This window comes from Cervus elaphus, chromosome 2 (genome assembly GCF_910594005.1).
Source record: "Cervus elaphus chromosome 2, mCerEla1.1, whole genome shotgun sequence".
Lineage (NCBI taxonomy): Eukaryota > Metazoa > Chordata > Mammalia > Artiodactyla > Cervidae > Cervus > Cervus elaphus.
The window spans coordinates 8,951,125-8,978,271 of NC_057816.1; the positions used below are offsets into that span (position 1 = coordinate 8,951,125).

The 27,147-nt window shown below is 48.4% G+C and overlaps 1 protein-coding gene across 1 annotated transcript; it reads right to left on the reverse strand.

Moving 5' to 3' along the window:
- Positions 1-26,835, reverse strand: LOC122705974 (phospholipase A and acyltransferase 3-like). The gene is made up of 6 exons (XM_043921220.1): positions 26,760-26,835; positions 25,794-25,916; positions 20,441-20,709; positions 9,943-9,998; positions 4,729-4,857; positions 1-136 (listed from the first exon to the last, which is right to left on the reverse strand). The coding sequence occupies exons 1-5, from the start codon at positions 26,833-26,835 to the stop codon at positions 4,791-4,793; spliced, it is 591 nt and encodes a 196-aa protein (XP_043777155.1). The 3' UTR covers positions 1-136; positions 4,729-4,790.
- Positions 26,836-27,147: the final 312 nt, after the last annotated feature.

Sequence of the window (27,147 nt, forward strand, 5' to 3'; positions counted from 1 at the left end):
TCACTGCTGACAAGACACTCCCTTCAGGCCATTGATTTTGCTTCTTGTTTCTTGAGAACATGACTCTAGTCAATAGGAGCACTTCCAGTGCCAGGAGCACTTCCATGATGATAATTGCTGTGACAGCATCTCTGACCTGCGAGAGAGAGGAGGGTGAGTCAGACTCTGTGTCAGTAAGCTGAGTACAGACTGTACATTCAACAAGGATGTCCAGCTCAGGGAGCTTCATGTGCTTCATAGCCTCCTTGACAAACTCAGGAGTCAACAAATATTGGCAGGGAAATGCAGAGAGGAGGGCAGCATGAGGAAGGAATTTGTGAATGGGGCAGCTGACCAATGACATACACAGGCCTGAAGAGGGAAATTCCCTTCAGCCTGCAAGTTTTTAAAGCAGACAGATCCCCACAGGGTGATTGTGGAAAGGACAGGGAGATGAAGCCAGATGGTTGAAATCCTGGCTGATCAACAGGGAGCTCTTGAGGTACATATAAAATTGAAGAGGAATTGCTATTGAATCCTCAATGAACTCTGACCTGGGTCCTGGCAGAGCCCTCACTTGTCTTCATCTTTGTTGCATCCCCAGAGCCCAGACCTGCCAGGCGCCAAGTGCTCTTTGCACGTTCTTCAATAAATGACTCAACTATGAAGAAGAGTGGTGATGTTATACTTTAAATTATTAAGATATCCTACTTATATTGCTTGTGCTAGAAAAGAAACCCAGCAAAAGTAAGAGTAAGTTTCAGGGTAAAAACAGAACATGTATCAAATTTCACTCCTTCCTGAACTCCAAATAAAAATAAAGTAAGACATTAGTTTCAGGCATAATTCCACTAGGACTCAGAGAACACTAAGGGCTAAGGAAGCTGTGGAAAAAGCTGAATATTAATCCTAAATACAGTATGTCCCCTACATACTAACCTGGTCAGTTCTGGGAGCACGTTCTTAAGTCCAATTTGTTCGTAAGTTCAACAAAGTTAGCTTAGGTACCCAAGTAACACAATCAACTGTACAGTACCGTACTGTAAAAGATTTATAATACTTTTCACACAAAAAACACGTAAAAAAAAACAAAGAATAAAGAACACATTTTTAAAAACTTCAACTTAAATTCTTCATTATCACACTCAAAAATACTTATTGAAAGTGAAAGCCTTAGCTGTTCATTTGTGTCTGATTCTTTGCGACCTCATGGACTGCAGCCTGCCAGGCTTCTCTGTCCATGGAATTCTCCAGGCAAGAATACAGGAGTAGGTTGCCACTCCCTTCTCAAGAGAGACTTCTTAACCCAGAGATTGAACCCCAGTCTCCTGCATTGAATGCAGATTCTTTCCACATCTGAGCCATCCTTTTAACAGGGTTCTCATACATTTAAAAATAAAAGATGTATTCATTTATTTTTTACTGCACTGGGTCTTCCTTGCTGTGTTCAGACTTTCTCGAGTTGCAGGAAGTGGGGGCTCCTCTTTGTTGCGGAGCATAGGCTCTAGAACTTGGGCTCAGTAGTTGTGAGGTAACAAGGGCTCAGTTACCTCACCTCAAGTGGGATCCTCCTGGACCAGGGATCAAATCTGTGTTCCCTGCATTGGCAGGTGAACTCCTTACCACTGAAACCACCAGGGATGTCCCACTCATATATCTTTAATCTTACAGTATAGAACTTTGAAAAGTACAGTAGTAAAGAACAACACTGGTGTTGTTGGGGCTGGTGTCATGAGAACAGGCAAGAAGCGCTATTGACTGGAGGAGGGAGGGGGGTGGGCGATGGTAGAACTGAAGGATCGTCAGCAATAGGAGACAGAAGGCAAGCTTCAGTGTCTCTCATTCTGGACTTCGCTGGAACACAAGTTTGCATCTTTGAAAGTTCAAAACTTGAATGTTTATATGTAGGGGGCTAACTGTATACACCAAAATCCCCGAAAAAGATCACATATTGACATCACCAGGTACTTCTGGAAGTGGGTGAAAGAGAGAGAGCTGAGGCTCCTCCCTAACCACAATGAAAATCAGAAGATTTGGGGGTCTGAAAACAGAAGCACATGTGAGGGTGTGGGTATCATACCTCCAAAAAGGGATTGAGAGGCCATAAATATGGTAAACGGACACTCTTGGCCTTCCCATCCCCTCTACTCCCAGGACTTTACCCTCTACATAAGAGTCAGGAAAACTTTTCTGGGGAATCTGACTGACCCAAGTGGAAACAATGAAAGGTACCAATATGAAGGTTCCCAGTCTACTCTGAAGTGAAACTCAAAGTCAACACCTCACTGCCCCCTCTGAGCTCACTCCACAAGCTCCCTACTCTTAATCATGAATGCACAATCCAGATGTACCAGACATATAGCAGGACCTCTGAAACAGAAGACATAGAGCAAAACAAAAAGGAAAAGGCAATCTGGAGAAAGAAAAGATAACACCTTTTTAAAAGATGTCTTTAGAGAATAGAATGTATACAGTAAAGAAGAGGGACTTCCTGGTGGCTCAGTGGTAAAGAATCCACCTGGCAATTCAGGATCCCTAGGTTGGGAAGATCCCCTGGAGAAGGCACTCCAGTATTCTTGCCTGGGAAATCTCAGAGGCACCTGGTAGGCTATGGCCCATGGGGCTGCAAAAGAATCAAATATGACTTAGTGACTAAACAACAACAACAACCATAAAGAAGAACACAGTGCTATTAAAAATAACAGAATGTTGAGAGAATAAAAGCAATTCTCAGAAAATAAAAATATGATGGAAATTACAAACTCAGTAGACATTTTAGAGATAAAGTTGGGGAAATCTCTCGGAACAGCAGAAAAGATGAAGCTATAGAAAACAGCTTCCAAAGGTAAAAATGAAGGAATAATCCAGTCAGTATAACATTTGAATAATAAACTTTCCAAAAAGAGGGACCAGAGGAAACTCAGAGGAGGGGAAGCAAGAGAGAAATAACTCATGGAAATTTACTAGGACCAAAGGATATATGTTTTCAGATTGAAATGGTGCCTTGAGGATAAAAGCAGACCTATGCAAGGCACATTAGTGTGAGATCTTAGAACACTGGGTAAAGACAAGACATCACATCTTCTAGAGCAGGAGCGAAAAACAGGAAACCGAGAAAAGATCAGGAATCAGAATTACTTTAGATTTCATCATAGGAGTGCTGGAAGCAAGAAGACAAGGGAAGAATGCCTTCAAAAATCTTAAAGTAAAACAATTTCTAACCTAGAATTATACACCTCTGTGCTTAGTTGCTCAGTTGTGTCCGACTGTTTGTGACCCTATGGACCATAGCCCACCAGGCTCCTCTGTCCATGGAGAATCTCCAAGCAAGAATACTAGAGTGGGTTGCCATGCCCTCCTCCTCCAGGGGATCTTCCCAACCCAGGGATTGAACTCAGGTTTCCCACATTGCAGGCAGATTCTTTACTGTCTGAGCCTCCAGGGAAGCCCAAGACTACCTACTGTAGTAGGTAGTCTATCCCTTTTCCAGGGATCTTCCTGACCCAGGAATCAAACCAGGGTCTCCTGCATTTCAGGAGGATTCTTTGCCAGTTGAGCTACCAGGGAAGCCCTGGAATTCTATACCTATACAGACTATTAAATCAAGTGGGAGGGTAAATTGAAAAATAATTCAGACATACAGGATCTCAAACAAATTCTCCTTCCATGCATCCTTTGTCAGGAAGCTGCTGAAGGAGTTTCCACCATGAGAAATGTGTAAACCAAGACAGGGCTTCCCAGGTGACTCATTGGTAAAGAATTGACCTGCCAAATCAGGAGACATGGGTTTGGTCCCTGGATTGGGAAGATCCTCTGGAGAAGGAAATGGAGCCCCCTCCAGTATTCTTGCCTGGGAAATCCCATGGGCAGAGGAACCTGGTGGGCTAAAGTCCACGGTGTCAGAAAAGAGTCGGACACAATTTAGCCATTCAACAATAACAACAAACCAAGAAAGAGGACATGAGATATGGAAGGTGGTGTTCTGGTGCAGGAGAGAATAGAGGGAAGTCTTTCTAGAATAACAGCAAGAGGAGCTCCCAGGACAATAACTGTACCCTGTGTAAAGAGTAACTGGTAGGCAGAAAAATAGCCCCCAAAGATGTCTAGGTCTTAATTCCATAATATGTCCTCATTCCTAATACTTGTAAATACATTATGCTACATGGAGAGAGACAATTAAGATTGCAGATAGAATTAAGGTTGCTAATCAATTTACCTTAGAATAGGAAGATTATTCTGGATTTCCAGGTAAGCCCAATGTAATGACAAAGTTTCTGATGGAAGGGGGAAGGATTAGAGTCAGTATCATAGTGATGCAATGGGAGAGCGACTCAACCAGCCATTTCTAACTTTGAAGAGGACCTTTCCTCTTCACAAGCCAAGGAATGCAGGCAGCCCCTTGAAGCTGGAAAAGACTAGAAAACAGGTTCTCTGTGAGAGCCTCTAGAAAATACACAGCCTTGCTGACACCTTGATTTTAGGCCAGTGAGACCTGTGTCAGACTTCTGACCTCCAGAACTATAAGACAGTACATTTGTGTTGTGTTAAGCCACTGAATTTCTGGCCGTTTGTTACAGCAGCCACGGGAACTCATAGAGAAACCAATTCAAGTTAGAGCCTGGCATGTAGAGTTAGCTGTGTCACCATTATCCTATATATCTTAAGGCAACTTCTGGGGGATGTGGCCAACCTGAGTAAGAAAAACAGCAGAGAAATAAGAAACTAAGAAGGGGCACACGGAGGACCCACCTGGTCGCTGCGGCGGACCCCGTAGCGCAGCTCATTGGCGAAATGCTTGTGGTAATTGCTGATCAAACTGCGGCAGAACTCCTGGTCCACCAGCTCCTCCACCAGCTCCTCTGGTGGCTGGACCGTTTCCTGGGAGGGAAAGGGTTGTATTTGTCATCGTGCTTGTTGTTGACCCTGTACGTATCTCCCCCAACTATGGCACACAGCCGCTCCTTCTTCACGAAGGCCTTGTCAACCACTGCAGACATGATACTGGCCCCATCAGCTCCCGGGATTTTTCCTGTGGATTCAGGATAGGGACCATGATTGGTCCTGGGCCGGCCCCCAGCCTAGCATCCACCACATCCACAAGGGGATGAGCAGATGAGTCAGGGTCAGAGCTGTGTGTCTTTGGATAAGACACTTGTGGTCTCTGGTCCCTGGTTTTCTAATCTGAAATAAGGAGGAGTAAAATCCTATGACTTGCTGTGATTTTTTTTTTAACGTAGAGAAGCTGGCCTTGTACACCCTGTGACACTTCAGTGGGCCTCTTGATTGTGCAGTATGGGCTCTGAGCACACCCACCTCCCTGGGGGAATAGAGTGTGAATTTTTTGTGATCCTGCCAAGGCTCCACTTCCCTGACACACACAAAGCTGGTGATTGCAGGAAAGTTGAATGGATTTGCAGAAGGGGACTCCATCCTTCTGGGAACAAAGGGACCAAAACCCCACAGCTGCTCCCAAAGCAGTGATACCAGGGAGGTCAAGGAGGGGTACATTCGCAGAGTCCTGGTCGATGCCGAGGGGCTGGAGGTGCAACAGATTTCCAGAAGTGAAACTGCCTTGAAGAAAGGGATTTGGGGCCAATACAGGAGCCAGGATGGTGTGGAGTGAAATTGGTGCCCACACAGAGATCCCTCTTGAGGTCACCAGCTTATATCATGTAGGGAGGGTATGATGACTGAAAACTGGGCTTGCACTAAAGAGGTGGACCGCAGGGAACATCACAGAGGATACTTGTGTCCCTCATACAGCCTCTGTGGCCCTGCCATGATCAGGAACCCCCAGTTCTCTCCCAGGAGGGGAAGCATCCCATTACACAGGGCATGACCCATCTTGCACTGTGACGCCAGGTGACAGCAACAAGCAATGGCCAGAGGGTCTGATCAGAATGCAGGTCCTGTTCTGCTTGGCTTTCCAAAGAGGACTGAACCCCTCTGCCCTGAGAACAACTCTGAGCTTTAGAAAATCAAGGAATTCAGATTTCCTCCTAGTAGGGCAGGAGGTGCTTAACGGATTCAGTGAGGTAAATAGAGATGATGCTGTTTTTGAGCCCTGAGTCTATTGAAACGGTCAGCGTGGGGACTGAATCAGGGGAGCTCCGGAGGCCCATCCACCTTCAGCCCCTTGTTGGGCAGGTAGAGGGCTGGGACTGGGGAGAGGCAAGCTAGGTGCCTAGGGCACAGGATTTCGGGAGGTCCAGCTCCAGAGGTGCAAGTTCAGAGTCAACACCCAACAGTGAGGGCTTCCTTACACTCCACACGCTGGGTGCCTCCCTGGTGAGGGTGTGCACAGGCTCAGAGGCAGAAGCAATGGGTGCTGATTCTGGTCCCATCACTGCACGCTCTTGACCTGTCACTTAGCTGAGCCAACTCTGGAATCCACAAATACAAGCTAAGATGGATTCATGAACACACATCACTTTAGGAATTTAAGGCTCCTTTTAAAAGAATTATTTCTCTTTTTAAAGTTAGTTGTAGGAGACTATTTTCTTGGGCTCCAAAATCACTGTGGATGGTGACTGCAGCCATGAAATTAAAAGATAGTTGCTCTTTGGAAGAAAAGCTATGGCAAACCTAGACACATATGAAAAAGCAGAGACATTACTGACAAAGGTCCATGTAGTCATGTGTGGATGTGAGAGCGGACAATAAAAAAGGCTGAGTGCCAAAGAATTGATGCTTTTGCACTGTGGTGTTGGAGAAGACTCTTGAGAATTCCTTGCACTGCAAGGAGATGAAACCAGTCAGTCCTAAAGGAAACCAATCCTGAATATTCAGTGGAAGGACTGATGTTGAAGCTGAAGCTCCAACATTTTGGCCACCTGGCTCAAAGATCTGACTCATTGGAAAAGACCCTGATGCTGGGGAAGACTGAAGGCAGAAGGGGATGACAGAGGAGGAGATGGATGGATGGTATCACTGACTCAGTGGACATGAGTTTGAGCAAACTCTGGGAGATGGTGAAGGACAGGGAAACCTGGTATGCTGCAGTCCATGGAGTCACAATGAGTTGGACATGACTGAGCAACTGAACAACATTAAAGAAAATACCAGTTCAACAGTTGGAGAAAGGGTGCATGAATATGGCAAATAATCCATGACTGATATTTGGGGAACCTCAGACTTGACAGCGGAGCATCAGGTTTAAAGGCAGGAAATAGAGTCAGAGACAGGGTTTGAGTCCCACCTCTGTGACTTTCTGCTATGACTGTGGACAAGTTGCTTAACTTCTCTGAGTCCCCAGTTCCTTGTGGAACAGGTGCAGTAAGTTCCACCTGTGCCTACAGCTGTGGACGGGGAGCTGCAAGGATTTGAGAAATTGATTAGGTAAGCTGCCTCCCCCAGTGCCTGGCATAGGGTTAGTGCCCAGCAGTTTTCGCTCTCATTAGTACTGGGTTGTTCTAAGTTTCCATCCAGCTCTAACTTCCACCATTTTCTCAGGAGTATGAGGTCAGTCCCCCTTGCCTCACCGATTTCACAAGATTCCTGTGAAGCTCCAATGAGAAGATGCAGATAGAAGCATCTTTTCCCTTTAAGGAGCATCGCGCACCCAGTGATGGGTGTCACACTGTCCACCCAGGTCCCCGTCATGCCTTCCCTGTCTCCTGTCCAGCAGTTACACCCACTCAGCACAGTCAGTCAATACTGAGGCCCTACTATGAGCCAGGCCTTGTCCAAGGTGCTGAAGCCCTCCATGAAGTTGACAGCATACCTGCCCTCAACTAGTATACACTCTAGTGAAAGGACACTGACAGTGAACAAATAGAAAAAATAAAATACTTTTAGGTTTTGAAAAGGCTATGGGGAAGATTAAGTGAAGTCACAAAGGAGAGGATGACAGGGGAGGCTGCCCTTGCTCAGACTTGGGAGGGCCACGCCCAGGAATGGTCATTTGAGTTGAGACTTGAATAATGAAAGGAAGCCAGGTGTGCTAAGAGCCAGGAAAGAGCATCACAAGCAAAAGGGAGAGCAAAAGCAAGGACCTCAGGCAGGAAGGCTGCAAGGAGGCCAGTGAAGTCTGGAGACCCAAGGGGAGAGAAGGAGAGGAAGATCAGATAGGCAGCCTGGGCCAGACCATGCCAGGCTCAGAGGCCACAGCACAGATTTGAAACTTTTTGTTTCCGTCACAGATTCTGACTTTTTGTCACTATATGCAACGGAAATGCAAGTTGAAATTTTAAGGAGAGGAGTGACATAATCAGATTTATATTTTAGAATGATCATGCTGGCTGCCTAGTGAAGGAAGGACTGACAATCTGTGGACAAGATGCAGAGAGACCAAGCAGAAGTGCAGTAGCATCAGGTGAGAGAGCATGGTATCTTACCCCAGGCACATCAGTGGAGATGCTGAGAAGTGGTCAGATTGTGGCTCTGTTTTGGAGATAAAGCCAATAGGATTTCCTGATGGATTAGATACGGGGTGAAAAGGATCAAGGATGATGTGTAGACTTTTGGTCTAAGCAACTGAATGGTGTTGTCGTCTGGAGCCCTCCATCTGAGGTGTGTCAAGTACAACATGCCAGTTAGACACCTAAGTGAAGATGCCAAGTAGTCAAGAGATTATACAAGTCTGAAGCTGAGCAGAATCAAGCCTAAGTTAAGGTTGGGGTTTTAGGGAGACATCGACAAATAGAAGGTATTAGAATCCAGGGGACAGGTGAGGGAGGAGTGTAAATACCCCTTGGTGGAACAGAAGAGAGGATGGGAAGTGAGGAGCCAGCAATGGGCATGGCAGACAAGAGATCTACCCCATGGGAAGTTAGTTAGAGAGAATGTGTGGTCAAGAGGGTCTTTATTTAACAGTGGGAGATATTCCAGTGGTTTCAAATCCAAGAGGAATAACACAGAAGGCAGGGGGGAATTTGAGGGCAAAATGCTTATGAAAGTAAGAGGAGGAGTCCAGGGCCTTTGTCCAACCCAGGGGCTGGCTTTATAAATAAGGGCAAAGGCAAATTCTGTGGATGTCAAGATTGGTGGTTTGGTTGATCAGGGGCGGGGACGGTGACATCTACCCTGGTTACTTTGATTTCCCTGCAAATACAGCATGAGGTTGCTGATTCTGCTACCATCCTAGGTCAGCAGAAGATACACCCCAGCATGTCCACAGCAGCTGCAAGCAGAGCAGCCTACAGCTGGAAGCATCCAATGCCAATCAGCAGAAGAGTGGATTACAAATGGGGGGATTCCCATCACCCGAGGACAGACAGCAATGGAGAAGTAAGAACAGCATGGTTGACTTCATCAGGCCAGTGAAAGAGCTGAACACAAGAGTTGCCCTGAAGCTCTAGAACAGGTAAACAAAAGCAGGAGGACGTAGAGGAGTGGCTGCCTCTCAGCAGGGAGAGAGGGTCCTGAAGAGGCATGAGGATATTTTAAGGGCCATGGAAAAGTTCTAGGCCTTGATCTGTTCATCATCACATGGATGGATACATTTTAAAAAATTCATTGACTGTACACTACAATATATATGCACTTGACTGCATTTAGGTTTGTCCTCAGTTAAATAATTTAGGAGAAGGGAGGGGGAATCCTCACAATACCCCAAGTTAAGAATTCTTAGCCTCAGTTTACAGATGAGGAAACTGAGGGTGGAGAGTGAAACTGGATCCACAGTCACCTCTGCTGCCCAAACACCTGTGCTCTTTCCAGAGGATTTGCTTAATTAAGATTCAACTTAAAAGTTGAATGTGTTTTATACAACGTCATAATATATAAAATGCATTACAGTAGAAATGCCACCTTGGAATCCCACCTCAATCTGTCTGCATACCCTTGGGTTCCAAGGAGCAGAGTTTGAAAACCATGGCCCCACACCAAGATGTCTTCTTGTAGCCCTCAAGAACCAACTGTCAGTTGGGGGTCAAGAAGAATGTTGGGGTCCCTGGTTACCCACAGCTCCCCCATCCCCTCTGCTTCCAGCCTTAGCACGGTGGAGGCCCTGGGTGCCCTTACTTGAGGGTGCCATGTGGATCACGCATCTGTCGTCGAAAACGTAGACAGGGCAGTGTCTGTAGAAAGAGCAGAAAATATCAATCAAGTCTCCAGGCTGGGGTTCGGGCTGCAAAACCAAGAAGAAGTCTGTTAGAGGCGATGGGAGAGCTGGGAACCAGGAGAGCTGCTCAACCCAGAGGGAGCAGCTCAGTGGCCTTCATCTCACAGCTCTCCAGGACGTCCTCCCAAGCCCGCCTGGCCATGCTGGTGCCCGGCCCACTTCACATGTCTGCCAGGGCTTATGGACCTGCCCACCTGCCATTACTACTTGCAAAGTGCACACCTCACTGGGACTTCTACCTGATTGTTAGTCTTTCTAGTAATATTATTTACTGAATGCTTACTCTGAGCCAAGGACTCTGCTAAGTGTTTCACAGGTATTGTTTAATAAATTCACACAACCTGCCTATGAGGTGGGCACATTTGTGAACCCCGTGTGATGAAAGAGGAAATCAAGGCTCAGAGATGGAACGGAGATTTTGCAATATCACACAGCCCCTGAGTGATGTGACCAGGACTCAGCGCTAGGCCGCCTGATTCCCAGGCCATCGTCTTGACCCCCTCAGTGACCTCAGGCAAGCACGCGGGTTATCTGCCTAGAGCTGCCCACCCGGGGACCCTGCAGAGGCCGTCACATCCGGGGGATGGTATTCCACAGACACTCCCCTACCTGACCCAGAGCCTGGCGAGGGGTGGTGGCAGCCTCTGGCAGTAATGGCCCCTGGCTGCTCATCCTGAGGGTAAGAGCGCTGCGTGCGTGTGTGACAAGCGACGGAACACTCTCCTCTGCACTGTGCTCACTCCTCTCCTCTGACACCGGATTGTGGTCTCCCACACTAAGCAATTCAATCCTGGGTGCACACTGACTGGGCGTCCCACAGTTGAACTCAGTTCTGACACTGACGGCCCAGAGTCAGCCCAGACCCCACAGGTTTAGTCCCAGGAGACTGAGCTTCGGATGCCAGGTGCAAGTTGCAGGTTGTTACCTGTGCTCTGAACAACTGGCTGTAAATGATGGTTCCCACAGCCCCTGTCCTGGGGTTCAGTGGTTTGCCGGAACAGCTCATAGAACTCAGGGAAACAGTTTACTTGCTAGATGACCAGTTTACTAGAAAATATGCAACTCAGGAATGCAGAGGGCAAGCTGTGGGGCAGGGGGGGATTCAGAGCATCCTTGCCCACTCTAAGGAACGCCACTCTTCAGCACCTCCATGCTCTCACCAAGAAGCCAGCTTAGCAGTTTTATGGAGGCTTTATTATGTAGGCTCGGTTGATGAGATCATTGCCTACTGGTAATTAATGCTACTTCCAGCTCTTTGGTCACCCGGTTGGTTGAAAGGGGCTTCTTCTGAATGATGAAACGCATTCCTCTCTCCCCCACTGCTCAGGAGATTACTTGGGCTTTAGAAGCTCTGTGGCAGGAACCTGGGACCAAGGCTAAATAGACATTTCCCATTACGTCACAGTGGGTGTGTGTGGGAGTGAGGGTGTGCATGCGTGTGCAGGGGAAGGTGGGAAGGATGCTGAAACGCTCCTCAGAGCCCCGCCCTGTGATGAGAGCAGTGGCCCAGAGCCTGAGAGCGCTCAGGAGAGCTTCAAGATCACTGTCACTCAGTGTACTGAGGTCCCAGTACCAGACACTGTGCTAAGTGCTGGAGGTGGGGGCACTCTGATCTGGACTTCCCTTGTCCAAACCAACCGTAAATCTCTTTGGGACACCTGGAGACAGAGCCCCTCAGAGGTTGTTCGACCCTCTGTCCTTTCCCGCTCACCCCTTGCTGTTCGCAGAGAGACCCATAGGGGTCTGTCCACATCCCACCTCCAAACTCTGGCCTGACTGAGAGATTCCAGCAAAGATGAGTAGGGAGTGTGGACTCCCCTGGGACAGCAATGATGGGCACTGGGAATAGCCCATCACCACTCTACAGTGGTTGTGAAGCAGGGGCAAGGGCTTTTCATTTCTATTTGTAGAAGCACTAAAACTGCCAAGAAGCATCCCATGTGGCGGGAAAAATATCTTTTTTTTGCTGGATTTTACAGACAAATCATGCTGTCTTATCACAGTAATTATAATTTATCTTCTTAGAAGAAGTCACTCAGACCTTACTGAGAATCGATTTCAGAACACTGGACAATGGTCACAATTTATGAATCTCATTTGTTTTCCAGAATAGAAGAAAAAAAATGTACATTAATTGTTGGGTGAGAGTTAGGAGGTCGTCAGGGATCCCCAGTGGAGAAGGAAATGGCAACTCACTCCAGTATTTTTGCCTGGAGAATCCTATGGACAGAGGAGTCTGGCAGGCTACTGCTCATGGGGCTGCAAAGAGTCAGACATGACTGAGCGACTGAACACAGGGGTCCCCAAAGGGGAATTTAACTGGGCTTTTCCATGAATGACCCAGGACGTACAGGCAAGGCAGAGACCCAGCCCTCAAGGAGCTTATGGACTAGAAAAAGAGACATTTAGGACTTGAGTAATATGGGATCAAGTAGTCAGCAGCAGTAGGTACACAGACTCAAGGAGTTCACTGTGTCCCAGGCAAATACCAATGAAAGGAGAACCATACAGAGAAACAAGCTTGCTAATATATATCTATATATACCCAGCAGCAAACTTATCTACAGAGAAACTTGGACTCATCTCACCTCCCCTTTCTTTCTCAAGTTCATGTCCAAGTAAAAAGGCTGACCCTGAAAGCTTTCCCTGAATTCACTGCCTCCTCATCTCCAGTCCTCTGACTTGGTCCAGGGCAGCCCTGTCCCTGCATCCGTGACTCCCTCTGACCCCTGAACCCCCCACCCCCACCCCACTTCCTATCTCCATCTGGAGAACATATAGATGGACTGTTCACTCCATCCCTAGGTAATCCCAGATGTCTAAGACCACGGCCAGGGTACTGGCAACAGCAGACAGCGAAAAGGCGGAACGTCAGCTGTGTCTCTACTTGGAAAGGAAATGGGGCAGGAAGCAGGCACGGAGTAGCTCAGAGCGAGGCTTGATGCCGCCTTTTTTGAGAAATATGGCACCTCTTCCCAGAATTGGTTGGTTTTCAGTAATGGCAGGAATCTGGCTTGTTCCTTTCCAGCTGCACACTAGGAAAGGAGCCTGCCCCGCCCCGCCCCCCACTGAAACTTCTCTCATTCAGAAACACTGGCTGCTGGGGAGAGAGTGTTTCAGGAACAGAACGTGAAATGCAAGTGCATTCTCTGCAGCAGGACCGATGCCTTGGGTGATGGAGGAGGCTAAGGAGGTGGGATGCACTCATCTCCCTTGTCCCAGGGCTGCCCCGTCCGCTTCCACCCCAGCTTCCTCCCCATGGACCCCAGAACGCCCACCACTCCTCCCCATGGCAGTCCCTACCCCTCACTGCGCTGGGTGTGGACAGGAAGCCCACTCTGCCCAAAGACCTCGCAGTTCCAGCAGGAAAAGGGAGTTTTAAACAACCAATATATTTTCCTATGAAAGCCTTCTCCAGGCAGGCTCTGGGAAGAGCAAGACCCAGCCTTTACAGGAAGGGAGTTGCCCTCTCATTTAGAGTCAGTGGTGGGGAATTTCAGGGGACTTACCGATGCCATCAATGCCATCGCATGCCAAAGCAGTACTGAGATCTTGCAGCTCTCATACCAGCTCTTTTTTTTTCCATTTATTTTTATTAGTGGGAGGCTAATTACTTTACAATATTGTAGTGGTTTTCATGCCAGCTTTTTTTTTTTTTTTCATTTATTTTTATTAGTTGGAGGCTAATTGCTTCACAACACTGCAGTGGGCACCAGCTTTTATGTCAAAGATGAGTTTCGCTTTCGCTTTTCTTCTCTTCTTAAAAACTACGATGCTGTAAAGTTCTTTTTTCTTTTTTTTTATGTAGACTATAATTTGCTTTAAGTGGAAAGGTCCATGATTACCTACCTCAAAACATAAAATTGCTGGGACTTTAAAGCCCCCTGGAAGTAGAGTAGGAGGCCGGTGATATCATCTGGCCTTGTTTGAGAAACCCAAGGTCTCTTCCAACAAAATCCTGGATGACTGTTCCTACTCCAGGAAGAGGGGCATTTAGAGGCTCAGAGGTGCCAACCCCCTAGTACACCTTCCAGGCCATTGTAACGACTCTAGGAAATACTGGGTCAGAAGCCATGGGGTGGGCCAGATGGCGTGTTGCACTCCACGGGGCAAGCCTTCAGGAGGTGGGTGCCTCGTGGCATGTGGGACCCAGGACCTCGATGCCCCTGTAGGATGCGTTTGGCTGCAAGAAGCAGAATTTAACTAAAACAGGTTTTGACAGCCTGGACAGTCACTGACTCTGTAACAGGAAGCCAGAGGCCGGTGACTCAGATCCATTTCAGTAGCTCATCGAGGCCACTAAGGACCTAGGCTTTTCCATCATGCTGGTGCTGTGTCCCCAGTGACACCCTGCCCGGTCACCATGGCTGCAGCAGCCTCAAGGGGCACATTTTCTCCTGGTGATGTCCAAACGCACTAAAGGAAGGTATTTCTATCACTTGTCTTTTTTTTTTCTCCTCCAGGGAATACAGTCTTTCCTATAACCCCCTGGCTGGCCTGCTCTCCCTCTTCACTGGCCAGAACTGTCAAGCTTCCCCTTCCAAACCAATCATGGGCAAAGAGAAAGGGGCTTCCACAGCAGCTTCAGACCACTCACGGTGCGTGGACTGGAGCCGGAGGGTCGCCTGCTGCCTGATGAACAGCAGGATCGTGAGCCTGGGAGAAGGTGAGTGACCGTGGTGTGTGTGTGCATCATGGGGAGAGATGGCTCCTGACTATACAATCGACATATGGGATGCACTCACCTGCTTCTCATCTGGGTGAAAAACAACTTATTTCAAGGCTACAAACAGACAGGAACCAGTTCTCCAACAATCAGACAGCCTCTGGCAGGAAAATCCAGGGCGACAGACTCACTGGGGATGGGAGGAGGATGCAGAGCAGGCTTGTGGGTATGTAGAGAGCCTCCGAATTACTGAAACTCAGTCAATTCCTGGAAAAGGTATCCTATTTCTCAGGAAGCATGGGCCTGTGTGCCTTTGCTGTGTGCAGCTCTGCGCCCGTATCCTGCCCCATTTCCTTTCCAAGTAGAGACACAGCTGACTGCCTTTCCACCATCTGCTGTTGTCAGCGTCCCAGCCGTGGTCTTAGACAATTGGGGACATTTGGGGATGGAGTGAACAGTCTCCACATGCTCTCTGCATGTCAACTATCTCTGGCCCTGCCCTGGCAGACGGAACACTTGGCCTGAGGGAGCAGAGGAGCTGGGCTGGAGTCCTGGCCCCACGGAGCCCCAGCCCTCCTCCTTACACATTGCTTTTCTCCTGTTCCAAGCCAGGCCCCAGACTGGTGCTGGAGCCACAGGGAGGGAGGGCCAAGCACACAGGATCCTACCTGGATGGAGCTCCACGCCCAGAGGGGGTGAAGGCAGGCATAGGGAATCCCAGCCAGACACGACCGTGGGGAAGAGGGGGAGGTCCCGGGGGCCTGGTGACCCAGAGGGGATCAGCTCACCAGGCTGGGGCCTGCAGGCCAGCTTCTCAGAGGAGATGGGGGAGAAGAGGAAGGGGGTGTGGGGAGGGGTTGGGATCAGAGAGAACCAGATGTGCAGAGGAGCAGAGGCAAGGATGAGAAACCAGTCAGGGCAAGGGCACGTTGTCCAGTCAGCCTGGGAAGGGGGAGGCAGGAAGGGGGAGGAGGGGTGAGGAGGGTGGGTCAGCAAGGGCCTGTGAGCTGCCGAAACCATGTGCCCTGTGCTCTAAGGTGAAAGGAAGGTCATGGGCAATATGCCCTCAGGAGGCCACAGGGAGTCTTGGGGAGACTGAATGTGGAGTGGTGGAGATGGGAGGTGGGGGGCGCGGGCAGAGGGTGGAGGGGTCACAGTAACAGGGTCGGGGCTGGCCTGGACCAAGTCAGTGGGTGGGAGCTGGACAAGGCAGTGAACTCAGGATAAACTTCCAGGGTGGGCACTGACCAGACTTTGTGGTTGGATGTAGGTGGCAGGGGTGTGGCTGAGGGTGGGCAGCAGGAAAGGATGTGTTCGGGAGATGGAGGACTTAAGATGGCCCTCTCTGGGGACTAGGAAAGCTGGAAGAGAGGTTGGAACAGGGGATGTCATTCCCCTGATTATGAATGTAGAGGGAACAGAAAAATGATTCATTTTTGCAGCTGGGGTGGCCTGGGGTGGAACACAGGCCATGAGGAATGGGGTGAGGAAAGGGAGTCAGGCAGGACTGTGGGGTGCCTAGTGAGAGCTGTGGGCAAAGGCCCGGCTTGGCCTCTTGGCACAAGTGACCTTGAGCGCGTGGTCACCCTCTGGGAACCCTGGTTCCTGCACCTCTACAATGGGGTGAGGCTCACTTGTCAGGGTGTTGTGTGGGCGGAAGGGCCACAGGGCAGGGGTCCACCCCATTTCTGACAGCTGTGTGATCCCACAAGGTTCTGGCCCCTGGCCGAGCTGCCTGTTGGGTCCCATTAAGATCCCTCCAACTTGCATCTCTCAAGACATCAGCTATGAGAGGAGGGCATCCTGAGGGCAGGAGGGGACCCAAAGATGGGGCCCAATGAGGCCATGGACTCCACGAGCACAGGATGGTGGGCTTGAGGGTCTGTCCGCAAGACTGACTGCCCAGCATTGCCCTGGGTGGGCCTGGTGCTGGGACATGTTGGGAAGATGCTCTGCATGCTCTGTCAAGAGTGCACATGTGCAGAAACACATCCACACAGCCCTGGGTGTACGAAGGTACACCTGAGTGATCACGGACTCAGCCAACACAGTCCCAGGACCCTCCCTCCCTTTCCATGTCTGAGCAGGGTTGGGGGCTGGTGCCCAAGACAATTGCTTGCACCATCCTGGCTGCCCATCACGTGATGAAGATTAAGCATCACCCCTTCTCCCCAAAGAAGCCACTCTCTGCGAGACAGATAACTTAGGTTCATGTACATCTGGTTTTTCTAGGGCAGGCAGGCCAAACACTGTACCTGGAGATCTGGCTGAGATTTTTTCAAAGTGGCTATTAGATAAGAATTCGGTCCATCTGTTCCCTGCAAGCAAGGAAGGATTTCCTGTCTAAATGTCAGTCCTGAACGACTCTCAGTTGTGTCTGACTCTTTACGATCCCGTTGCCTATAGCCTGCCACGCTCCTCTGTCCATAGGGATTCTCCAGGCAAAAATACAGGAGTGGGTTTGCCATGCCCTCCTTCAGGGGATCTTTACAACCCAGGGATTGAACTCAGGTTTCCCACATTGCAAACCGATTCTTTACCGTCTCAGCCACCAGGCAAGACCAAGAATACTGGAGGGAGCTGCCTATCCCTTCTCCAGGAGATCTTCCCAACCCGGGCATCAACCCGGGGTCTCCTACTCTGCAGACAGATTCTTTACCAGCTGAGCTACCTGGGAAGCCCTATTTTCCATTAAGTAGTCTTTTTAATTTTTTAAGTTGGGTTGGTTGTTTTTCAGTTGCTAAGTTGTATCTGACTCTTTGTGACCCCATGGACCCCAGGAAGCATGCCAGGCTTCCCTGTCCTTCACTATATCCTGGAGTTTGCTCAAACTCAAGTTTATTGAGTCGGTGATGCCATCCAACCATCTCATCCTCTGTCTGTTTATTGAGTTATCATTTACATATGGTAAAATTTGTCATTTTAAAGTTCAGATCTGTGAGCTTTGGCAATTATTATGTAACTACTGCCACAAGCAGGATAGAGAATATTTCATCACCCCTCAAATGTCACTTGTAGTCAGCTGCTCCCCCCACCTAGTTTCAGGCAGCCACTACTCTGATTTTTGTCCTTTGCAGTTTGCCTTTTCCAGAATATCATGTGAATGGAATTGACCATATGGAGCTTTCTGGGTCCAGATTCTTTCATTTAACATAATGTTTTAAAAAATTATTATTACTCATCAATGTTGTTTCATGAACCAGTAGTTTGTTATTTATTTTCACTGGGTAGTGTTCCATTATGTGGCTGTACTATAACTGTTTAATTTTAATTTTAGGTTTTATTTTTAAACTAATTTTTATTGGAGTATAGTTGATTTACCATGCTGTGTCAGTTTCTGCTGCATAGCAAAGTGAATCAGTTATACACATGCACACAGATACACCTACTCATTTTCTGGTTCTGTTTCCATATAACTCATTACAGAGCACTGAATAGAGGTCCTTGTGCTATACAGTAGGGCTTTCTAAGTGGTTCAGTGGTAAAGAATCCACCTGGCAATTCAGGATCCCAAGTTGGGAAGATCCCCTGGAGAAGACACTCCAGTATTCTTGCCTGGGAAATCTCAGAGGCACCTGGTGGGCTATGGCCCATGGGGCTGCAAAAGAATCAAATATGACTTAGTGACTAAACAACAACAACAACCATAAAGAAGAACCATTAAAAATAACGGAATCTTGAGAGAATAAAAGCAATTCTCAGAAAATAAAAATATGATGGAAATTACAAACTCGATTGACATTTTAGAGATAATGTTGGGGAAATCTCTCAGAAGGAACAGCAGAAAAGATGAAGCTATAGAAAATAGCTTCCAAAGGTAAAAATGAAGGAATAATCCAGTCAGTATAACATTTGAATAATAAACTTTCCAAAAAGAGGGACCAGAGGAAACTCAGGAGGGGAAGCAAGAGAGAAATAACTCATGGAAATTTACTAGGACCAAAGGATATATGTTTTCAGATTGAAATGGTGCCTTGAGGATAAAAGCAGACCTATGCAAGGCACATTAGTGTGAGATCTTAGAACACTGGGTAAAGACAAGACATCACATCTTCTAGAGCAGGAGAGAAAAACAGGAAACCGAGAAAAGATCAGGAATCAAAGTTACTTTAGATTTCATCATAGGAGTGCTGGAAGCAAGAAGACAAGGGAAGAATGCCTTCAAAAATCTTAAAGTAAAACAATTTCTAACCTAGAATTATACACCTCTGTGCTTAGTTGCTCAGTTGTGTCCGACTGTTTGTGACCCTATGGACCATAGCCCACCAGGCTCCTCTGTCCATGGAGAATCTCCAAGCAAGAATACTAGAGTGGGTTGCCATGCCCTCCTCCTCCAGGGGAATCTTCCCAACCCAGGGATTGAACTCAGGTTTCCCACATTGCAGGCAGATTCTTTACTGTCTGAGCCTCCAGGGAAGCCCAAGACTACCTACTGTAGTAGGTAGTCTATCCCTTTTCCAGGGATCTTCCTGACCCAGGAATCAAACCAGGGTCTCCTGCATTTCAGGAGGATTCTTTGCCAGTTGAGCTACCAGGGAAGCCCTGGAATTCTATACCTATACAGACTATTAAATCAAGTGGGAGGGTAAATTGAAAAATAATTCAGACATACAGGATCTCAAACAAATTCTCCTTCCATGCATCCTTTGTCAGGAAGCTGCTGAAGGAGTTTCCACCATGAGAAATGTGTAAACCAAGACAGGGCTTCCCAGGTGACTCATTGGTAAAGAATTGACCTGCCAAATCAGGAGACATGGGTTTGGTCCCTGGATTGGGAAGATCCTCTGGAGAAGGAAATGGAACCCCCTCCAGTATTCTTGCCTGGGAAATCCCATGGGCAGAGGAACCTGGCGGGCTAAAGCCCACGGTGTCAGAAAAGAGTCGGACACAATTTAGCCATTCAACAATAACAACAAACCAAGAAAGAGGACATGAGATATGGAAGGTGGTGCTCTGGTGCAGGAGAGAATAGAGGGAAGTCTTTCTAGAATAACAGCAAGAGGAGCTCCCAGGACAATAACTGTACCCTGTGTAAAGAGTAACTGGTAGGCAGAAAAATAGCCCCCAAAGATGTCTAGGTCTTAATTCCATAATATGTCCTCATTCCTAATACTTGTAAATACATTATGCTACATGGAGAGAGACAATTAAGATTGCAGATAGAATTAAGGTTGCTAATCAATTTACCTTAGAATAGGAAGATTATTCTGGATTTCCAGGTAAGCCCAATGTAATGACAAAGTTTCTGATGGAAGGGGGAAGGATTAGAGTCAGTATCATAGTGATGCAATGGGAGAGCGACTCAACCAGCCATTTCTAACTTTGAAGAGGACCTTTCCTCTTCACAAGCCAAGGAATGCAGGCAGCCCCTTGAAGCTGGAAAAGACTAGAAAACAGGTTCTCTGTGAGAGCCTCTAGAAAATACACAGCCTTGCTGACACCTTGATTTTAGGCCAGTGAAACCTGTGTCAGACTTCCGACCTCCAGAACGATAAGACAGTACATTTGTGTTGTGTTAAGCCACTGAATTTCTGCCCATTTGTTACAGCAGCCACGGAAACTCATAGAGCAACCAATTCAAGTTAGAGCCTGGCATGTAGAGTTAACTGTGTCACCATTATCCTATATATCTTAAGGCAACTTCTGGGGGATGTGGCCAACCTGAGTAAGAGAAACAGCAGAGAAATAAGAAACTAAGAGACCATGGAGCTAGGGACACAGTGAGGACCCACCTGGTCGCTGCGGCGGACCCCGTAGCGCAGCTCATTGGCGAAATGCTCGCAGTTATTGCTGAACAGATTGTAGGAGAACTCCTTGTCCACCAGCTTCTCCGCCTGCTGGACAATTTCGCTGGGCTTGAATGGCTTGTGTTTGTCATCGTGCTTGTTGTTGACCTCGTACTTATCTCTCCCAACCACGTCACGCAGCCGCTGCTTCTTCACGAAGGCCTTGTCAACAGCTGAAGACATGATACTGGCCACAAGAGCTCCTGGGATGTTGCCTGTGGATTCAGGATGAGGAACACGATTGGTCCTGGGCCGGCCCCCAGCCTAGCATCCACCACATCCACAAGGGGATGAGCAGATGAGTCAGGGTCAGAGCTGTGTGGCTTTGGATAAGACCCTTGTGGTCTCTGGTCCCTGGTTTTCTTATCTGAAATAAGGAGGAGTAAAATCCTATGACTTGCTGTGATTTTTTTTAACGTAGAGAAGCTGGCCTTGTACACCCTGTGACACTTCAGTGGGCCTCTTGATTGTGCAGTATGGGCCCTGAGCACACCCACCTCCCTGGGGGAATAGAGTGTGAATTTTTTGTGATCCTGCCAAGGCCCCACTTCCCTGACACACACAAAGCTGATGACTGTGGAAAAGTTGAATGGATTTGCAGAAGGGGACTCCATCCTTCTGGGAACAAAGGGACCAAAACCCCACAGCTGCTCCCAAAGCAGTGACACCAGGGAGGTCAAGGAGGGGTACATTCGCAGAGTCCTGGTCGATGCCGAGGGGCTGAAGGTGCAACAGATTTCCAGAAGTGAAACTGCCTTGAAGAAAGGGATTTGGGGCCAATACAGGAGCCAGGATGGTGTGGAGTGAAACTGGTGCCCACACAGAGATTCCTCTTGAGGTCACCAGCTTATATCATGTAGGGAGGGTATGATGACTGAAAACTGGGCTTGCACTAAAGAGGTGGACCGCAGGGAACATCACAGAGGATACTCGTGTCCCTCAGAGAGCCTCTGTGGCCCTGGAAGGATCAGGATCCCCCAGGTCCCTCCCAGGAGGGGAAGCATACCATTACATGGGGCAGGACCCATCTTGCACTGTGACGCCAGGTGACAGCAACAAGCAATGGCCAGAGGGTCTGATCAGAGTGCAGGTCCTGTTCTGCTCAGCTTTCCAAAGAGGACTGAACCCTTCTGCCCTGAGAACAACTCTGAGCTTTAGAAAATCAAGGAATTCAGATTTCCTCCTTGTAGGGCAGGAGGTGCTTAATGGATTCAGTGAGGTAAATAGAAGATAATGCTGTGTTTGAGCCCCAAGTCTATTGAAATGGTCAGTGTGGGGACTGAATCAGGGGAGCTCCGGAGGCCCATCCACCTTCAGCCCCTTGGCGGGCAGGTAGGGGGCTGGGACTGGGGAGAGGCAAGCTAGGTGCCTATGGCACAGGATTTCGGGAGGTCCAGCTCCAGAGGTGCAAGTTCAGAGTCAACACCCAACAGTGAGGGCTTCCTTACACTCCACACGCTGGGTGCCTCCCTGGTGAGGGTGTGCACAGGCTCAGAGGCAGAAGCAATGGGTGCTGATTCTGGTCCCATCACTGCACGGACTTGACCTGTCCCTTATCTTAGCTGAGCCAACGCTGGAATCCACAAATACAAGCTAAGATGGATTCATGAACACACATCACTTTAGGAATTTAAGGCTCCTTTTAAAAGAATTATTTCTCTTTTTAAAGTTAGTTGTGAGAGACTATTTTCTTGGGCTCCAAAATCACTGTGGATGGTGACTGCAGCCATGAAATTAAAAGATAGTTGCTCTTTGGAAGAAAAGCTATGGCAAACCTAGACACATATGAAAAAGCAAAGACATTACTTTACTGACAAAGGTCCATGTAGTCATGTGTGGATGTGAGAGCTGGACAATAAAAAAGGCTGAGTGCCAAAGAATTGATGCTTTTGCACTGTGGTGTTGGAGAAGACTCTTGATTGTTCCTTGGACTCCAAGGAGATGAAACCAGTCAATCCTAAAGGAAATCAGTCCTGAATATTCAGTGGAAGGACTGATGTTGAAACTGAAGCTCCAACATTTTGGCCACCTGGCTCAGAGATATGACTCATTGGAAAAGACCCTGATGCTGGGGAAGACTGAAGGCAGAAGGGGATGACAGAGGAGGAGATGGATGGATGGTATCACTGACTCAGTGGACATGAGTTTGAGCAAACTTTGGGAGATGGTGAAGGACAGGGAAGCCTGGTATGCTGGTATGCAACTGAACAACATTAAAGAAAATACCAGTTCAACAATTGGAGAAAGGGTGCATGATATGGCAAATAATCCATGACTGATATTTGGGGAACCTCAGACTTGACAGCGGAGCATCAGGTTTAAAGGCAGGAAATAGAGTCAGAGACAGGGTTTGAGTCCCACCTCTGAGACTTTCTGCTATATGACTGTGGACAAGTTGCTTAACTTCTCTGAGTCCCCAGTTCCTTGTGGAACAGGTGCAGTAAGTTCCACCTGTGCCTACAGCTGTGGACGGGGAGCTGCAAGGATTTGAGAAATTGATTAGGTAAGCTGCCTCCCCCAGTGCCTGGCATAGGGTTAGTGCCCAGCAGTTTTCGCTCTCATTAGTACTGGGTTGTTCTAAGTTTCCTTCTGGCTCTAATATCCACCATTTTCTCAGGAGTATGAGGTCAGTCTCCCTTGCCTCACCTATTTCACAAGATTCCTGTGAAGCTCCAATGAGAAGATGCAGATAGAAGCATCTTTTCCCTTTAAGGAGCATCGCGCACCCAGTGATGGGTGTCACACTGTCCACCCAGGTCCCCGTCATGCCTTCCCTGTCTCCTGTCCAGCAGTTACACCCACTCAGCACAGTCAGTCAGTACTGAGGCCCTACTATGAGCCAACCCTTGTCCAAGGTGCTGAAGGGGAACATGCACTAGACAGCCCACCTGCCCTCAACTAGTTTATGCTCTGGTAAAAGGACACTGACCATGAACAAATAGAAAAAAATAAAATATTCTGGGTTTTGAAAAGGCTATGGGGAAGATTGAGTGAAGTCACACAGGAGAGGATGACCATGGGAGGCTGCCCCTGCTCAGACTGGGGAGAGCCATGCCCAGCAATGGCCATTTGAGTTGAGACTTGAATGATGAAAGGGAGCCAGGTGTGCTAAGAGCCAGGAAAGAGCATCACAAGCAAAAGGGAGAGCAAAAGCAAGGACCTCAGGCAGGAAGGCTGCAAGGAGGCCAGTGAAGTCTGGAGACCCAAGAGGAGAGAAGAAGAAGAGGAAGATCAGATAGGCAGCCTGGGCCAGACCATGCCAGGCTCAGAGGCCACAGCACAGATTTGAAACTTTTTCTATACGTGATGGAAATGCCAGTCGACATTTTAAGGAGCGGTAGGACATAGTCAGATTTATAGTTTAGAATGACCATGCTGGCTGCCCAGTGAAGGAAGGACTGACAATCCATGGACAAGATGCAGAGAGACCAAGCAGAAGTGCAGTAGCATCAGGTGAGAGAGCATGGTATCTCAGCCCAGGCACATCAGTGAGAGATGCTGAGAAGTGATCAGATTGTGGGTCTGTTTTAGAGATAAAGCCAATAGGATTTCCTGATGGTTTAGACATAGGGTGAAAAGGATCAAGGATGATGTGTAGACTTTTGGTCTAAGCAACTGAATGGTGTTGTCGTCTGGAGCCCTCCATCTGAGGTGTGTCAAGTACAACATGCCAATTAGACACCTAAGTGAAGATGCCAAGTAGTCCAAAGGTTATACAAGTCTGAAGCTGAGCAGAAGCCTAAGTTAAGGTTGTGGTCTTAGGGAGACATCGACAAATAGAAGGTATTAGAATCCAGGGGACAGGTGAGGGAGGAGTAAAAATGAGAGATATGGGAGAGGAGGAGGGACCCACCCCACCCCCTCCCACAGGAGGTCACATGGAAGCGCCTAGAGGGAAAGGAAGAAAGGCAGTGCTAGGGGAAACATCGAAAGAGGTCACTCGTGCTAAATGCTGCAGAGAAGCAAGGAGGCTGGAACCAGGATCCTGATGAAGCCTTGATGAGAGCTGCTCCAGGAGGGGCGTAAATACCCTCTGGTGGAACCGAAGAGAGGATGGGAAGTGAGGAGCCAGCAATGGGCATGGCAGACAAGAGATCTACCCCATGGGAAGTTAGTTAGAGAGAATGTGTAGTCAAGGGAGTCTTTGTTTAACAGTGGGAGATATTCCAGTGGTTTCAAATCCAAGAGGAATAACACAGAAGGCAGGGGGGAATTTGAGGGCAAAATGCTTATGAAAGTAAGAGGAGGAATCCAGGGCCCTAGTCCAACCCAGGGGCTGGCTTTATAAATAAGGGCAAAGGCAGATTCTGTATATGTGGAGATTGGTGGTTTGGTTGATCAGGGGTGGGGATGGTGACATCTACCCTGGTTACTTTGATTTCCCTGCAAATACAGCATGAGGTTGCTGACTTTGCTACCATCCTAGGTCAGCAGAAGATACACCCCAGCATGTCCACAGCAGCTGCACGCAGAGCAGCCTACAGCTGGAAGCATCCAATGCCAATCAGCAGAAGAGTGGATTACAAATGGGGGGATTCCCAACACCCGAGGATACACAGCAATGGAGAAGCAAGAACAGCATGGGTGATTTCATGGGGCCAATGAAAGAGCCAAACACAAGAGTTGCCCTGAAGTTCTAGAACAGGTAAACAAAAGCAGGAGGACCTAGAGGAGTGGCTGCCTCTCAGCAGGGAGAGAGGGTCCTGAAGAGGCATGAGGATATTTTAAGGGCCATGGAAAAGTTCTAGTCCTTGATCTGTTCATCATCACATGGATGGATACATTTTAAAAAATTCATTGACTGTACACTACAATATATATGCACTTGAGTGCATTTAGGTTTGTCCTCAGTTAAATAACTTAGGAGAAGGGAGTGGGGAATCCTCACAACAATACCCCAAGTTAAGAATCGTCAGCCTCAGTTTACAGATGAAGAAACTGTGGGTGGAGAGTGACACTGGATCCACAGTCACCTCTGCTGCCCAAACACCTGTGCTCTTTCCAGAGGATTTGCTTAATTAAGATTCAACTTAAAAGTTGAATATATTTTATACAAGGTCATAATATATAAAATGCATTGCAGTAGAAGTGCCCCCTTGGAATTCCACCTCAATCTCTCTGCATACCCTTTGGGTTCCAAGGAACAGAGTTTGAACACCACCAAGATGTCTTCTTGTAGCCCTCAGGAACCAACTGCCAGTTGGGGGTCAAGAAGAATGTTGGGGTCTCCGGTTACCCACAGCTCCCCCATCCCCTCTGCTTCCAGCCTTAGCATGGTGGAGGCGCTGGTTGCCCTTACTTGGGGGTGCCACGTGGACCACATATCCATCGCCAACGTAGACAGCCCAGTGTCTGTAGAAACGGCGAAATATCTCAATCAAGTCTCCAGGCTGGGGTTTGGGCTGCAAAACCAAGAAGAAGTCTGTTAGAGGTGATGGGAGAGCTGGGAACCAGGGGTGGGGCTCAGCCCAGAGGGAGCAGCTCAGTGGCCTTCATCTCACAGCTCTCCAGGACGTCCTCCCAAGCCCGCCTGGCCATGCTGGTGCCCGGCCCACTTCACATGTCTGCCAGGGCTTATGGGCCTGCCCACCTGCCATTACTACTTGCAAAGTGCACACCTCGCTGGGACTTCTACCTGATTGTTAGTCTTAGAGCCTGGCGAAGGGTGGTGGCAGCCTCTGGCAGTAATGGCCCCTGGCTGCTCATCCTGAGGGTAAGAGCGCGGCGTGCGTGTGTGACAAGCGACGGAACACTCTCCTCTGCACTGTGCTCACTCCTCTCCTTCTGACACCGGATTGTGGTCTCCCACACTAAGCAATTCAATCCTCGGTGCACACTGACTGGGCGTCCCACAGTTGAACTCAGTTCTGACACTGACGGCCCAGAGTCAGCCCAGACCCCACAGGTTTAGTCCCAGGAGACTGAGCTTCGGATGCCAGGTGCAAGTTGCAGGTTGTTACCTGCGCTCTGAACAACTGGCTGTAAATGATGGTTCTCACAGCCCCTTTCCTTGGGTTCAGTGGTTTGCCGGAACAGCTCATAGAACTCAGGGAAACAGTTTACTTGCTAGATGACCAGTTTACTAGAAAATATGCAACTCAGGAATGCAGAGGGCAAGCTGTGGGGCAGGGGGGGGATTCAGAGCATCCCTGAACCCTCTGGGGACCACTGCTCTCCAGGACCTTCATGCTCTTAGCAACCCCCCATGTTAGGGGTTTTGTGGAGGCTTTATCATATAGGCTCGGTTGATGAGATCATTGCCTACTGGTGATTAATGCTACTTCCAGCTCTTTGATCACCCGGTTGGTTGAAAGGGGCTTCTTCTGAATGATGAAACGCATTCCTCTCTTCCCCACTGCTCAGGAAATTATTCGGGCTTTAGAAGCTCTGTGGCAGGAACCTGGGACCAGGACTAAATAGACATTTCCCATTACATCACAGTGCACGTGTGTGGGAATGAGGGTGTGCATGCGTGTGCAGGGGAAGGTGGGAAGGATGCTGAAACGCTCCTCTGATCCCCACCCTGTGATGGGAGCAGTGGCCAGAGCCTGAGAGCGCTCAGGAGAGCTTCAAGATCACTGTCACTCAGTGTACTGAGGTCCCAGTACCAGACACTGTGCTAAGTGCTGGAGGTGGGGGCACTCTGATCTGGA